This window comes from Leopardus geoffroyi, chromosome D1 (genome assembly GCF_018350155.1).
Source record: "Leopardus geoffroyi isolate Oge1 chromosome D1, O.geoffroyi_Oge1_pat1.0, whole genome shotgun sequence".
Taxonomy (NCBI): domain Eukaryota; kingdom Metazoa; phylum Chordata; class Mammalia; order Carnivora; family Felidae; genus Leopardus; species Leopardus geoffroyi.
Window position 1 is genome coordinate 101329441 of NC_059329.1, and position 17148 is coordinate 101346588.

General features: G+C 36.7%; 1 protein-coding gene across 2 annotated transcripts; it reads right to left on the reverse strand.

Annotated features, from left to right (window-relative positions):
• Window positions 1-6457: 6457 nt before the first annotated feature.
• On the reverse strand, window positions 6458-12153 carry LOC123602664 (olfactory receptor 10AG1-like). Of its 2 annotated transcripts, XM_045487127.1 has the most exons (2): window positions 12132-12153; window positions 6458-7368 (listed from the first exon to the last, which is right to left on the reverse strand). In XM_045487127.1, exon 2 carries the CDS (start codon window positions 7349-7351, stop codon window positions 6458-6460), a length of 894 nt encoding a protein of 297 aa, XP_045343083.1. In that variant the 5' UTR covers window positions 7352-7368; window positions 12132-12153. The 2 variants fall into 2 exon arrangements, with proteins under 2 accessions (XP_045343083.1, XP_045343082.1); XM_045487126.1 differs by lacking the exon at window positions 12132-12153 and having other exon boundaries at window positions 6458-7399.
• Between the last annotated feature and the right edge of the window lie 4995 nt (window positions 12154-17148).

Sequence of the window (17148 nt, forward strand, 5' to 3'; positions counted from 1 at the left end):
TGCGATCCCTTTTCAGGAGTGGAGAGCTCGGTTCCTGGATTAAGTTTTGTGGAAACTGAAGCGTGTCCTGTCTGCTGACAAAAATCTAGATGGTTCGATTCATATTATGGTGTCCACTCAGACATCAGGGAAAGTATCTAGCTACTTCCAAATGGGATCCACCTCAAAAATAATCATTTTCAACTAAATTATTTAGGAAAGAAAGAGAAAAAAATCAAAATTTCCTGTCAAAATCGTTTTCTTATTTCACCTACTTCTAGGTAGGTATGACAATAAAATTATCATGCATAAAGTTGCAAATCCAATATCTGCTTGTACTTGCAATTACGTTTGTTTCTTCCTTTGCGGAGCTTTTCGACTACGTGTCAAAATAGTGCTTTTCTATTTGTCAAAATAGTACGTTTCCAAAACTGCATTTTGTTTCCGTATTTTAAGCCTGCTTATCTTCACTATGGCATGCTTCTTATACAGTAACCCTCTGTACCTATTATTGTAACTGATTTGGTATAGCTGAGGGACTTCATGTTTATATACAAATAGGACGTCCATTCATGATTTGCCTCAAATAAGATGTCAGTTACTTATAGGCTGGGACGAATTGAATCTGTGTCTCCTATTGGAGTAGACCAATTTAATCCCTATCCTGTCTTATTCTTAAGACAGAGAATTGAGGGCTTTTTTATTCAACTAAATATCATCATCACACACACACAAAAATTTAATTTAAAACTGAAACAATGCCGTAGATATGTCAGTGGCTTAACAAAATAAAGAAGCATCTTCCACTCTTACCACAGTACAATTTTGTGGTCAGGAATTGAGGAACTCTGGTTCCTCAGGGCACCTGGGTGGCTCAGTTGGTTAATCATGTGATTCTTTTTTTTTTTTTAATTTTTTTTTTCAACGTTTATTTATTTTTGGGACAGAGAGAGACAGAGCATGAACGGGGGAGGGGCAGAGAGAGAGGGAGACACAGAATCGGAAACAGGCTCCAGGCTCTGAGCCATCAGCCCAGAGCCTGACGCGGGGCTCGAACTCCCGGACCGCGAGATCGTGACCTGGCTGAAGTTGGACGCTCAACCGACTGCGCCACCCAGGCGCCCCTTAATCATGTGATTCTTGATTTCAGCTCATGTCATGATCTCATGGTTCCTGAGGTTGAGCCCCACATTGGGATCTGTACTGACAGCATGGAGTCTGCTTGAGATTTTCTCTCTCCCTCTCTCTCTGCCCCTCCCCTGTTCATGTACTTGCTCTCTCTCTCTCTCTCTCTCTCTCTCCCTCAAAATAAATACACTTAAAATAAAAAGAAGAAGCTGGTTCCTTTTATCTATGAATCCCATTTCCCCCTAATTTGTTTATCTTTGGAGTTCCCTATTGGATCTTCAGTATTCACACAGCTGAGAATTAAAGATATACAGAAAATAAGGAAACAAATAAACTCTTAAGAGTCTCAACACAGAATAATCGCATCACTTCTCTCCTTGTGCTATTGTAGAAACTAATCACATGGTCTAATGTAGATATGAGAGGGCTAGGGAATACTGTTTATCATATATCAAAGAAATGGGAATATATTTGGAAAGCAATAAGCCAGGCTCTGCCACAGTGTTCACACTAACAATGTGCTGTATCATGCTATAACTTGTAAACCTTTAATCTTTTTTTTTTTTTTTATTTTAGGGAGAGAGAGAAAGTTCACACATGCAAGTCAGGGGGGAGAGGCAGAGGGAGAGGGACAGAATTTTAAACAGGTTCCACACTCAGTGTGGAGCCCGAAGTGTGGCTTGATCTCACAACCCTGAGATCATGACATGAGCCAAAAATCAAGAGTCTGATGCTTATCCAACTGAACCACCCAGATACCTCCATATGTAAGCCTTTAGACTGAAGTTCTAGCATGACATTTACATAACAGTAATTATTGGTGGTACATATCTATATTTTACCTTTTTAAAAAGATATATTTTATGTCTAATCCAATATAATATTATTTTATTCTTTGTTTCCAATGTTTATTCGTTTATTTTGATAATGAGTGAGTTAGAGAAAGAGAGAGAAAGTGTGGAGGAGGGTTAGAGGAAGAGGGAGGGAAAGAATCCCAAGCAGACTCAATGTTCAATCTCAGGAACCATGGGATCATGATCAGAGCTGAAATCATAAGTCGGATGTTTAATCAACTGATCTACCCCAGCACCCCAATTTTATTCTTAAATTAGCAACATTATTGGGGCATAGTTTACATAAAATAAAGTACAACTTCTAAAATACATTCAATGAAATTTGAAATTTGATGAAATCTGATGAGCATATACTCTTGTGAAACTCTTACCACAATCAAGATACAGAACATTCACATCATCTTGAAACATTCCATTGTGCAGCTTCACAATCTGTTTTCCTTTCACCTCCAACTCCAGGGAACCACTGATCAGATTTCTGTAGCTTTAGATCATTCATAATCAATTCGAATGTCCTCTGTTTTTTACTGGAGTCTTTGCTTAGTGTAAAACTTTAAGATTCAATTCATCTGTGTTGTATATATCACATTGATTTTCACTGCAGAATTGAATTCCCCTTGGATAAATACACTTCAGTGTGTTCATCCATTCATCTGGGGATGGGATTTTAGTTGTTTCTATCGCATAGAGAGTTGTGCATATTTCTGAACAAGTTTGGAGTAGGGCGTATATTTCCATTTGGAGTAAATGGGAGTGAAATGGTTGGGTTGGGTTGTAGGTGTGATGTTGCCTTTTAAGAAACTGTAAAAATATTTTCCAAAATGGTTACAACATTTTGCACTTCCACCAGCAGTGTGGGGGAAGGATAATAGCTTGACCTTCCCCAACATTTGGCATCATTGAAGTTTTCACTTTTTGCCGTACTAATGGATGGGTTGTGGTCTTTCGTTATGGTTTTGATTTGCATTTCTCTTGTGACTAAGTATGTGCCTATTTTTATGTTATTATTGACTGTTTGTAGGTTTTCTTTGATGAAGTGCTCATTCAGTCCATTTGCTCTTCTCCCCGCTCCTTGGTTGTCAGTATTATTGGATAGCAAGTATTCTTTACGTATTATGGATACAAATTCCTTGTCAAAAGTACATATGGTGAATGTTTTCACCTAATACAATGCTCAGGTTGATTCTGAAGTGAGTTAAAATAAAAGTCTCTTAAATTGATAATCCTGGTTCTTAGAAGGGAAAAAATTAATATTCGAAAGAAAAAATCGTCTTGATGGATCACGTTTAGGAATGGTAGCATTTAAGATAAATAGTTTCACTCAATAATTAAATAAAATAGTGCTTGATGTTAAATAATATGTAATTGTGGGGTGTCTGGGTGGCTTAGTCAGCTAACCATCTGGCTCTTAATTTCAGCTCAGGTCATGATCTCACGGTTCGTGGGATTGAGCCCCACTTTGGGCTCTGGTGATAGCATGAAGCCTGCTTGAGATTCTATCTCCCCCTCTCCCTCTGCCCCTCTGCCTGCTTGCTCTCTCTCTCACTCTCTTTAAGAGAGAGAGAAAGAAAAAATATTTAAATGAAATGTAATTGTATCCAGTTTTTGGTAATCAAATTATTAACGTATGACATGAAATACATAAGATTTGTGTATTTTTTTCTCCACATGAAGATGAGGTGGAAAAAGCAAACTTATCCTGAGTGCTGCCACAAAGTTTTCTATATTACTATTCTTTCTTTTGAATGTTGAAGTCCTTATTAATCTAGGAAAATAAAATTTAGTAAGCTAATATTTCTATTTTAAATTCAAGCATCAATTACTGGGAAAACTCAAATAATTAACAGAATGTGTAACAATATTCTAAATCAGTTAGATACTAGTCACTATCCACATCTGGACCTAATCTTCAGCCATGAAGATGTATACTTAATATAAATTAGCTACTGAAACCTCGGAATTTATTTCATTTTTTTTTTCAACGTTTATTTATTTTTGGGACAGAGACAGACAGAGCATGAACGGGGGAGGGGCAGAGAGAGAGGGAGACACAGAATCGGAAACAGGCTCCAGGCTCTGAGCCATCAGCCCAGAGCCCAACGCGGGGCTCGAACTCACGGACCGCGAGATCGTGACCTGGCTGAAGTCAGACGCTTAACCGACTGCGCCACCCGGGCGCCCCTCGGAATTTATTTCAAAACCAATATTACACTGAAAACTCACTTTCGCTATTTTACACAACTTTAACTTCATAAAATATTTTATTTTCTTTTTATAAATGCTTCTTGGATTTCTTAAGAGTTGGTGATTTTATTAGCCGGATTGTTTTATTTTATTTTATTTTGATTAATTAATTTTTTATTTTAGAGAGAGACAGAGAAAGATCCCAAGCAAAGGAGAGGGGCAGAGGGAGAGAGAGAATCTTAAGCAGACTCCATGCTCAGTGCAGAGTCCATCATGGGGCTTGAGCCCATGACCCTGGGATTATGATCTGAGTCAAAACCAAGAGCCAGACCGACTGAGCCACCGAGGAACCCCTGGATTGTTTTATTTTAGGTCTCTTCTTGAAATATCATTAAGAGGAAAATGAATAAATATCATGCTTATTTGTTACAATCTTGGCTCCGAATGAAGTTTTCCTCTTTCATTATTGACTATTTGACAAAAATTCATCAAGTATTCAAGTTTTCAGTATTTCAAATATCAAGAAGTAAAAAAAAACAAAAAAACAAAACAGCAGCAAAGAAAAAATGGGCCAACTAGATGAAGAAACGTCTTCTAACTGTATAAGAAGGTGGTCAAATTTGTTTATGAAAAAGGAAAAAAAAAACTAAACTGTAGAGATTCAGTTTATTAAAAAATTTTTTTGACAGTTTTATGCAGTCAATTAGGACAACACATTATTTACACTGATTGTACAGGTGAAATGCACAAGTTCTGTGGACAGGAACCAGCCATTGACCCCTAACTCAGTTGTGTTCATGGTGAATCAAACCAGCTTGCATGTGTATGAGTTTATGCAGTTTAAAAAAATAATGTTTATTTTAGTTTTGAGAGAGAGAGACAGAGAGAGACAGAGTGCAAGCAGGGGAGGGGCAGAGAGAGAGAGAGAGACAGAGACAGAGACAGAGAGACAGAGAATCCCAGGCAGGCTTCCAGCTTTCTGCACAGAGCCCAATGTGGGGCTCAAACCCACCAACTCTGAGATCATAAACTGGGACGGGGCAGACACCTAACTGACTGAGCCACCCAGGTGCCCTGAGTTTAGGCAGTTTTGAGTTTGATAACACCATTGTACTTGCAAAAGAAAGCCAACTAAATGGGATCATGTGGGTTGTCTCACTCTGACTTAATGAGCCTTCATTTTGATATTGTCATCTATTCTTTTTTCCTTCCACAGCTATCTGATGCATTCCAAAGAGGACTTTTATAGTTTACCCAAATTTTAGTGGTTTCATCAGGAAAATGGGCTTGCTGTGACCATGTACATTATCACCAGAAATGGAGATTATTTTTTATTTGTTTTAAATGTTGGAAATCATATGTGACTGTGTTTTTTTTTTTTTTCAACGTTTATTTATTTTTGGGACAGAGAGAGACAGAGCATGAACGGGGGAGGGGCAGAGAGAGAGAGACACAGAATCGGAAACAGGCTCCAGGCTCTGAGCCATCAGCCCAGAGCCTGACGCGGGGCTCGAACTCACAGACGGCGAGATCGTGACCTGGCTGAAGTCGGACGCTTAACCGACTGCGCCACCCAGGCGCCCCTGTGACTGTGTTTTAAGTATGCCCATTATACTTGTTTGAGTCATTTATCCAAAACAATTCAGTGGTATCTCCAGTGTTGGATCACATGATTTTTGGTCAATTATTTTTTGAAGCAAAGAGTGATTGATTTTACTGGCTTGCTTTCAGGTTAAAACAGAAGGATGACATTAAAGGAATAAAAAGCAGTATTTTTTTTTTTTTTTTTTGCTTTCATTACCAGCAAAATGTGTTCACTAAAGAACATTTAGACAAAAGAGTAAAAAAACTAAAACAACAAAACTGTCTCTCATGTGTGAACATTTTGATGTATTTCTTCCATCTTTTTAAACATAGTTGTGTTTGATTTAAATCCTATGCCTGCAGAAAAATTTATAAATTATCAGCCATGTGAGTCCTTACAAAGCAAACATCCTATAACTACTGCTCAAGTCAGCTATAGAAAAATATAAAGTGCCATCACTAGTAACTCCGGGGGAGAAGTAAAGTGGTGCCTTGTGGGATTGGCTGGATGGATACTTAGCTTCTTAATTTCTTATCAGCAGGGCAACCATGTGGATACAATCCTGATATCAGAGAGTCCAGCATAAAACAAACTCAGCAATGAGTAAACATAATCAATGTATAGTAATGTAGGAAAGCAAACTGAACATTAATTTTTGATTACAATATGGCAGACTTAAATAAGAAAACAGAAAATGAGCTCAAATCGGAAGCTAATACATTGAACATTAAGGTAACAATTTTCTCAAGGCCATCATGGCATCCTTATTTCTCAGAGTGTATATCATAGGATTAAACATTGGGGTGACAATGGTATAGAAAAGAGAGAGAAACTTGTCTGCTCTGGAAGAATGTTTAGACTTGGGCCGTAAATATGTGATGATTGCAGATCCAAAGAACATCGCCACAACTGTGATATGAGACGAGCAGGTGGAGAAAGCTTTGGTTCGTCCTGTTCCTGATGGCAACCTCAGAATGGTGGCGATGATTTTGATGTAGGATCCAAGTATCAACAGAAAGGGGATCGTAACAAACAGCACAGCGACTGTAAAGACTAACATCTCATTCAGGAATGTGTCCCCACAGGCCAACTTGAGTAGTGGAGGGATGTCACAGAAGAAGTGATTGATTTGGTTAGACCCACAAAATGGCAGAGAGAAAATTTGGTATGTCTGCCCTGTCTCCACTGGAACTCCAGTGATCCAGCAGGCCACTACCATCTGGACACAGACCTTGTGGTTCATAACTAAAGGATAGTGCAGAGGGTTACAAATGGCCACGTAGCGGTCATAGGCCATCACCGTCAGAAGGAGGCACTCTATGTTTCCAAGCGTAAGGACAAAACTCATTTGTGTTGCACAGGCAAACAAAGAAATATTTCTTTTCTGAGTCCAAAGGTTTGTGAGCATTCTGGGAAGAGTGACAGATACAAAACAGATTTCCAAGAAGGAAAAATTACTAAGGAAAAAATACATGGGCGTCTGAAGAGCCTGGTCAACCCTGACTATGAGAACAATGATGCCATTTCCCATCAGAATTATCACATAGACAAAGAAAAATATTACAAAAAGAAACATTTGAAGATTGGGAATATCAGAAAATCCCAAAAGAACAAATTCCATCACTGAAGTGAGATTTACTTCTGCTGTTTTTTTCTCCATCTGTGAAAATAGTGAAATTAGTTATTTATCTTTTGGGGGCTGTTTTCTAATTTTATGGACCAAAGGAACTTAGGGGAAATTAGTACATAAAATTTCTATTGTTTACTAATTTCCAGCTTTTCATATCCTGGGCATAAAGAACACAACTAATGGAGAAATTTGAAATATATCAACATAGTTAATATGTAATACAAGGTTAGAATTTGACTGAAAATGATGTGTTGTAGAATTGTTAATTTTCAATTTTTGTATGTTTGTGTCCAGAGCAAATTAATCCATTTTATCCCTTATATGTTGACAAACAGAATCCTGAGACAAAAACCTTTACATCACTTTTTCCTTGTGGTATGTTACCACCAAATTTTGAGATATATTTTTTTGTTACTTCTCAATTCTTCCAGGAAGCCTTTTTTTTTTTTTTAGAGAGAGAGAGAGAGAGAAAGAGAGCGAGCATGAGCAGGGAGGGACCAAGGGAAAGAGAAAGAGAATCTTAAGTGGGCTCCATGCCCCAACGTGGAGACCCAGGCAGGGCTCTATCTCAAGACTGTGAGATCATGACCAGAGGCAAAGTCAAGAGTAAGTCGCTTAACTAACTGAGCCACTTAGATGCCCCCATGTGGCTTTTTATAAGTACAAGCTTGCCTTCCATTCCATACCTCACAGCTGTAGCTCTTACTGTTTGTGTATGCACTTTATTTGAAACCATTCTGGTTTCATTTATTTATCAATATAAAATAAACAACATGGTCATCAGATGTTATAATGCAAGATCTTTTCTTTATCTTGTCCAAACATGTAGTAGATATTTGATAAATGCTTTCTGAACTATTCCTTATTAATAATGGCAATATTGAAGGAATTACATGGATAATATGATTTCTGAAACTCTGCCTAGCAAATTTATCCTCAAATGACTTGCTCACTGCCATTGGTCACTTTCATTGAAAAATTCTCATTTTAATAATATATCGGAACTGAAAAACAAAAATCATAATAGAACACTATAGATTATTGTAAAATATCATTGTGAGACAGTTTCCAGAAACATCAAAGGCAGAGAATATATATTTTAGCTAGCAAGTGAGCAAGTACATTGTGATCATGAGGAATTAATGAGACCTACAGAGACTCAATTATCTATTCATGTATTGAGATATAGGTGGACAATATAGAAATTTAAACAAAAAAAGGCAATTATACCATTACATAATGTCTGGAAAAACAAAAGACAAAAATGATTTTAACTAAGTTATCATTGTGTTGATCAAGTGCTTGCAATAAGATTTCTCATTTAGTCTAAAATAATCTTCTTGAATTGAGTGTCGATTTCTTCATGGTATATTATAGATGGAGGTACTTAGGATCAAAGATTTGCATGACTAAACTATAAAAAAAAAGTTCTATTTGGGTCCTAAGATTCATAAGCATTTGGGGAAGGTAATAGATAACACTGTATAGCAGATTTCCAAGAAGGAAAAACTGCCAAGCAAATATAATGCTACATGGGAGTTGAGATCAGGATCCAATTCTGTCAGAACTAAGGTGACATTGCCCATCAGTATAATGATATAGACAACCAAGTACAATCCAAATAGAAACCACTGGAGATGGGGATAGCTGCAAAATCCAAGAGAACACATTCCATTAATTTGGTTAGATTTTTTTGTCTGGGCATTTTTCTTGGTGTTTCACCTGTGGAAGGAGAAATCTAGCCTGTGCTTTTTACTGTGCCTGCCTTGACATTGCTTGTTCTTTAGACTGACTCAAAATGTCCAGATGGGCTTTCGTGATCATTGCCATTGTTATCAATTTAAGGATGCTACCATTTATATGTGTCCCATGCTTCCAGTTTAGATCCTGTGGCTTATCACTGTCAAACTCCCTTGAAATTTGCTTCAGGGCCATTCCATGATACTTTCTGAACACAGCCCAGGATAAAAAAAATTATACCCCACTCAGCACAGGCTCTGGAACATTGACTACACTGAGGACAGACCTATTACTTTGACGTTTGGTTTTCTACTTAACTGTACTTCTTCACAACCCTTTGTACATTCCACGAATTCTCCATGCAGTAGCACTTTATCTTAAAGCGTCTTTTCACATATATTTTCAGCTACCTACTTCAGGTTTTCACTCCTCTGTCCTTATTTGCTGATTTTGAGCATAAATGTCCCTATTATTCAGTCCAAATCACTATATGGTTTTTAAAGATATGTTAGAATTGTTATCGTGCCCATAAGAATATCCTTTAGAAGGTTACTACGTGGAAAACGTGAGAGGGTTTTATTCAGAAAAATTAACTTGAGAACATTGATTCAGATTAGCAAAACAAAACAAAACTCTAAAGCAGGTTGACCCTGGGAAATCGGGACAACCAAGAGTGTGTTCGTTACCCGTAGTATGCAAGGTGTGTGGGCGCAGAGAGAAAAGATGTTGGTTGTCTGTCTAGTTTTACCCTCCACTCTCTTTGTTGTTCCTCCAAAACATACTCTTCAATCACTGTTTTTAAACTCACCATTCTTTAACGATAAGGCTATCAAATCTCAGAAAAGGTAGATAGTTGACCAATTGCACAAATGTTTGTGATTGCAAGCTAGCAATTTTTTTTATGTCTGAATGCTATTTTCATGAAACTTTTTAAAGTTTATTTACTTATTTGAGAGCAGGAGAGAGAGAGAGAGAGAGAGAGAGAGAGAATCCCAAGCAGGATCCATGCTTTCAGTACAGAGCCTGACATGGTGCTTCATCTCAGGGACTGAGATCTTGACCAGAGCACAAATCAAGAGTCAGATGCTTAACCAACTGAGCCACCCAGGTGCCCTCCATGAGTTATTATCTGCATGATATTAAACAATTATTTAAACTTTCTAATTTTTGCTGCTTCATTTTTAAAGAAATGAATGGGACAATATTGATAACGTTATTACCTATCAACTCACACTGATCACTTATTAGCTAGGATTAAATGATTACAATTATGATTATATTTTGTTCTTTGTACTCTCCAGGGTTATAGTGCATTGCCTAGCAAAATGATATGTAATAGCGTTATTGTGTCCCTTTGTTGGTGGTCACTTTTGTCCATTCTTCTTTTTCATTGGAGCCAGGACTAGTGAAGAGAAGGAGGCTCTAGAGAGTGAATTTAAGAGGGGATCCATCATACTCAGGTATGACCCTGAGCTCGTATAGATATATCTCATGTGAGTGTCTCCTTGGATATCATACCCCCATGTCTGTTGGCTCACCACGAGTCCCACCCAGCCCGTTCTCATGTCTCCATCCTAATGGGACTGGACATTACCTACCAAATTTAGCATCAGGGCAATGATGTAGGTAAGGAGTACAGTCCTCCGCAGGTGGAAGGGATTGAAGTTACTTGTGTGACCTCAGGCCAGTTTCTCAGTTCTCTCAGCTAAAAGTGAGGCAGTTGCTGTCCCAATGCTTCAGGTTATGCGAATCAAATCATTTCATATATGTAAAAACTTTAAGCAGTTTTATACAAGTTTACACATTTATACATTTATACAAGTTTTGGGTATTTTTACAAGTTTACACAAGTGCTAGTGATGATTTTTATAATTAAAAACGAAGTTTTATTCTACTGAATTTTACTCCGAGTTCTGCACAACTTGAAGAAATACCTTGTGAATACCTTCTCTATTATCACACAATTATTATACAAACACGATGAGATTTTAAAGCAGTCATCAAATATTATAAAAATCCCAAACCATTCAACACTCAAGTTGTAAACGCTCCGTGAATTCTCTGCCAATATATTTTTTTTGTACTATTATTTTTACCTACAGGACACATCACTGTTCAAGACTTAATGTCTCTCTTATGTAATTTGCTAAATTCCTTTCGTTTTCTTTCCTTCACTGACACTAAATTATGTGAGCAGTAAGGGCTGTAATTATTTTCTTACTTGGGATCCATATCGATCTAACAAAAATACAATATACCTAACATAGGGCTCATCATTTGATTCGACAATGAACTAATTCTAAATGGAACAATCAGTTTTAAAGGTGGGGGGGGGCGGTAGGGAGAATTAGTACAAGAAAGAACAAACGAGTCTAAGGTTTATGTATCACTTTTAAGAATGACAGTATTTAGTTTAAATAATTTCACTCTAGGGGCGCCTGGGTGGCGCAGTCGGTTAAGCGTCCGACTTCAGCCAGGTCACGATCTCGCGGTCCGTGAGTTCGAGCCCCGCGTTGGGCTCTGGGCTGATGGCTCAGAGCTTGGAGCCTGTTTCCGATTCTGTGTCTCCCTCTCTCTCTGCCCCTCCCCCATTCATGCTCTGTCTCTCTCTGTCCCAAAAATAAATAAACGTTGAAAAAAAAAATTAAAAAAAAAAAAATAATTTCACTCTAATGACTTTAATGTCACACCCTCCAGTGCTGAATAAAACATAATTTCTAGTTGAACAAACCCAACTTTTTGACAGTCATCAAGGTAAAAGATGAAACATGTAAGATTTGCTCACGTTATTCTCATAAAGGAACAAAGTAGAAAGAGCAAATTTTCACGCTGTGTGCTCTCACAAAATTATCTATATTATTCTTCTTTCTTGTAAATATTTAAGTATTTACACAAGAAAAATAAAAATGTTCTAATACAGCTATTTTTTAAAAACTCAAGCCTCTGTTCCCTGGAAAAATCCAAATGATTGAGAGACTGGGTGATATTATTCTAAATCAGTTTGATATTGGTCATATCAACATTTTCATACCTTCTTCAGTTATGTTTGTATATTTAATGTTAATTAGCAGCTTAAACCTTGTAATTAATTTTAAAAACATTTATGTTTCTTTATTTTAAAGAGTAAAATGTTCATTGGATTCCTCTAAAGTTGTAATTTTATTAACTGGATTGTTTTACTTATTTATTTATTTAATTTTTTTTTTTTTTAACATTTATTCATTTTTGAGAGACAGAGCTCAAGCTCGGTGTGGCAGAGAGAGAGGGAGACACAGAATCCGAAGCAGGCTTCAGGCTCCGGGCTGTCAACACGGAGCCTGATGCGGCGCTCGAACTCACGAACCGCGAGATCATGACTTGAACCGAAGTCGGACGCTTAACCGACTGAGCCACCTGGATGCCCCAATTTATTGCTTTATTTTAAATGGTTATTTTATTTTGTGGGGTTGAGAGAATATGGGCACAAGTAGGGGAAGGGCAGAGAGAGAGAGAGAGAGAGAGAGAGAGAGAGAGAGGGAGAGAGAGAGAATCCCAAGCAGGCTCCATGCTGTCAGTATGGAAATTGACTGAGCTACCCAGATGCCTCTGGATTGTTTTATTTTAAGTCTTATTAAAATATTCCCAAGACCAAACTTAAAGAATAAATGTGTACTCCTTACTAGCTCTTGGTTCAAAATGATGTTTTCTCTATTATTTATTTACCATACTTATATATTTGTTATTGAAGTTTTCAGTATTTCAAAGAGATTTAATATTACTATTTAATATTATTATTCAACTGTAAATTATATTTAATATCAGAACTATATAATCTATATAATAGTTGTTTTAATATGACACATTTGCTATCATATATTAAATATTAGGTTTTAAATTTGAGTATATGATGAACTAAAACTTATAAAAATAGGAAATAACACATATTTACCTTTCTCATTTAGGATGATGCTGATTTTTTTTCTCACTGTAGAGGGTTTTCAATATTTATATTACTTTAGGTGAAATCACTTATTCCATCAAAGACATTCAACTGCCTTTCAGTTGTTCTGTTCTTTCTGAAATAAAATGCTCCTTAAGTAAAAGTTGTGTTTACCCTGTTGGATCTCTCCAAGCAGACACTTTTAAAGTTTTAGTTAAAAGCACCACTTTGGCATTATGTGATTTATTACATTTATTTTTTTTTCCAAAAACTCTCACCCTGCCCAAAACGCTTTCTCTTCAACCTCTCTATGGAATAGAGTGTGTAACACATCTTATTTCTTACCTATGAACATGGTGCTGAGCAACATCATTTGGGATCATCCAAAATTGACACACAGCCAACTCCTACTCTACTAGGAACACTCCATCCTGAGCTTCCGTTTCTATTAAACTAGCTCCCATCACTCTTTTTTTGAACCATTTTTTAAGACTCTTGGCTATAGTAGATCCTTTCATCTATATTCAGCGTTCTGCCTATGTCATAATCATAAATGTCCTGATGACAAATAGTATTTTAACATATAACACTGATAATTTATTGACTTTTTTTCACGAGCACCAAGGCAGGCTGAGAGCTAGATGTTGGCTGTATTACACCTGGTTTAAAAAATTAATTTTGGAACCAATATGAGTATTGATAGGGGGAATATCTTTTTAGTACAACATTTTGACATCTTTCCCTAATTTCTTTTCAAGTGTGAACCCACTTTTAAGTGGAAACACTACCAAACATGTTATAGGATAATAAATTATTTAAATTTTCTAACTGAGGGAGTGGGAAAGATGCCAGGAAGAGAGTTGGTGTCTTTTAGGCTTTCATTCTGGAAAAGACAATGGTTTCCAAAACTGAGGTTGTTTAAGAATCCTGTCTTGAGGTGTGCATGGGTGACTCAATTGGTTAAGCATCTGACTTTGGCTCTGGTCGTGGTCTCACGGTTGGTGACTTCAAGCCCCACATCAGATGAACTTGAGCCCCACTTTGGGATTTTCTTTCTCTCCCTCTCTTTCTACCACTCACTCATTCTCTCTCTCTCTCAAAAAAATCCTGGCTTGGGATCAATTTCTCATGTCAAAAATAGAATGTTGCTTCCCCTCTTTTAATTATCTTTTTTTTTCTTTTCCTTTCATTTTATTATTTTTTTAATTTTTTTCAACATTTTTTATTTATTTTTGGGACAGAGAGAGACAGAGCATGAATGGGGGAGGGGCAGAGAGAGAGAGAGACACAGCATTGGAAACAGGCTCCAGGCTCTGAGCCATCAACCCAGAGCCTGATGCGGGGCTCGAACTCACGGACCGCGAGATTGTGACCTGGCTGAAGTTGGATGCTTAACCGACTGCGCCACCCAGGCGCCCCTTTCTTTTCCTTTTAAAAAATGTAGTTACATGTAAAATTCTGTTCTCTAGGTAAAAGTTTCATTGGTGAGATAAATGACATGCAAAGTGCCAGTTCTGATGAAAAATATTTTTTTAACCTCTGATTATCCAATTAAAGACCAGCCCAATATTGCAAGTACAATCTTGCACACGATTGCATTTGATGTATTTCATGACTTTATCTTAAATGATCTTAACAAATGTGTTTTTCTAATTTTAACTTTTTTTCCACAATAGAATAAAAGCTACACAAAGCTGGATTTTTGTCAAGTCATTTTATGCATTCTAGGTTAGGCTTATAACCCTCTGAATATCCCTGAATGGCCACAGTCAATACCTCATGAGACAAAATAATCACCTAGATAGGACCTACCTGAATTCTTGACCCAATACATTTACGAGAAACCATAAAGTTATGTTATTCCATGTTAAAAGGTCTGGAGTAATTTATTATGTAGCACTGGAATACTGGAACAGAGGCATTTCATAATTGTTACAAAACCCACTTTCTTTTTTTTTAAGTTTATTTATTTTGAGAGAAGAGAGAGTGTACATCATGAGAGTGCATGAGCAAGAGAGGGGGAGAGACAGAGAGAGAGAGAGAGAGAGAGAGAGAATCCCAAGTACTCTCATGCTCAGCATGGAGCCATGTGTGGGGCTCGATCTGAGGACTCTGGAATCGACCTGAGCAGAAATAAAGAGCTGGACGCCCAACCCACTTTCTTGGTAGCTTTTCTTCCATTATTTCTCTAGGTTGGCACCATGTATAGACATTTGACAATCAGCTACTATCTTTTAACATTCTGAGCTCTTAAATTATTGTCTTCACTCATTTATGTTGTTTTTGTAAGATGGTATTTCTAGAATCATACCTATTTAGATTTTAAAAGACCCAGATGGACAAATCAAGGTGTGTCAAAAATAACTAGTTCAAACAAGTACTCATCAATTAATCCAGTACTATTGAAAATGGATCAAAATGAGTTGCTGGTATTTACTGGGAAACATTTGAAGGAATACAATCAATCAAAGAAACAAACTAAACTTGGTTTTTTAACGATAACGTCTTGCTATTTGCTTAGACACCATAACGATTCTCTTTTCAAGTATCATCTTTCTTAACCCGGAAGACCTGGCAAAATGAATGCAATGAAAGTTTCTAGCACATTCATTTGAATTTCTATTAATATCCTGCACCAAAAGAATTAACAGTTAAGTCAAGAAATCTTAGAGAACAGGTGATTCCATATTTGAGCAATATAACTAAATTCTCTTCATATTATTTATCTGCAAAAGCAAGGATGCACCCATATTTTTTTGCATTAGTACAGAATAAGGTATAAATCTCTGGGGATGTCACTAATATGACTCAGCCATATAGTCAAACCATTTCTATAAACAGAAAACAAGGCTAAAGAGAAGCAGAAACAGAAGAAAGAGATGCAAAAAAAAAAAATCCTGAACCTGCTCAGGTAACTAGTTCCAATTTTTCCTAAGGGCCATCCATCTCAGCTACTTTAAAGTCTTAGGGGGTGGAAAACTTAAAAGATACATCACCACACTGAAAAACCTCTACAATAGCTTTCTGTGAAGATTCTATTGTTAATCTGTTCTTAGATTAATTACAAGTTAAATTTTAAATCAAAAAGAGGTAACATCTTCCTGGGGGTATAGTTCAGGGAGACAGCATTTGACTGCAGAAAGAGGCAACATCCATTTATGGAATGGTAGAACTTATAAAAGTATAAGCTAGAATCATTCAGAGGTTACTTTCCAAAGGCTTACCATACAATGTTCTTTAATAGCTGATGTCTTTTTGAAACGAATAAAAAGTACATGATAGCTAAGTAAAGGGGGAAAGGAACATGGATATTCACAAGAATTTTTTAGGGAAATAGTATGGGGACCTTAACTATCAAACAAGAGAGACTTTATTGTTCAGTACAACAGTCCCTACTCACCAGTGAATTTGTTGGGGGAAGTAGACTAGTTCACTAAATATGAGATTTGATAAAAAATTCATTTGTTATTGGCAACAGAACCACTGTGGATATATCAGAAAGTCCAGCATAAAACAAGAAACTCAGAAATGAGTAAGGATAACGGATGTACACAGTTTATCCATTCACTAGCTGATGGGCATTTGGATTATTTCTACTATTGGAATAGAGTGAATAAAGCTGTTATAAATATTGCGGTAAAGCTTTGTGTGTCCGTATGTTTTCTTTGGTCTTGGGTGAATAACACAGAGTGAGATTTCCAGGGTATATGATAAGTGTATATTTCACTTCATTGGAAATTGTAAGATTGTTTCCATTTTGTTTCTTACTAGCAATGGATGAGAACTCCATTTTCTCTGTATCCTTGTAAGTACTTGCCCTTGTCATTTCTTTTCACACTTTAAAAATTCTAATCATTCTAAAAATTTAGAGTCATTTTAGTAGGTGTATGAGATGACATTGTGGTTTTAAATTATATTTCTCTAATCTCAAATGCTGTTGAACAGTTTTTCATACACTCAGTTGACATCTATATATCTTCTATGATGATGTGTTTAAGTTTATATCCTTTTTTATTGTTTATTTTTCCTTTGTTTTCAAATTATTGGCTTTTTAGGCTTCTTTACATATTCTGGATATACATCCTTTCTTGGGTAGCTGTCTAGCGAATATTTTGTACACGTCTGTGGC

Excerpts from the sequence above, each read along its gene's own strand:
- LOC123602664 (XM_045487126.1), bottom strand. The coding sequence starts at position 7,390 with ATGGAGAAAAAAACAGCAGAAGTAAATCTCACTTCAGTGATGGAATTT.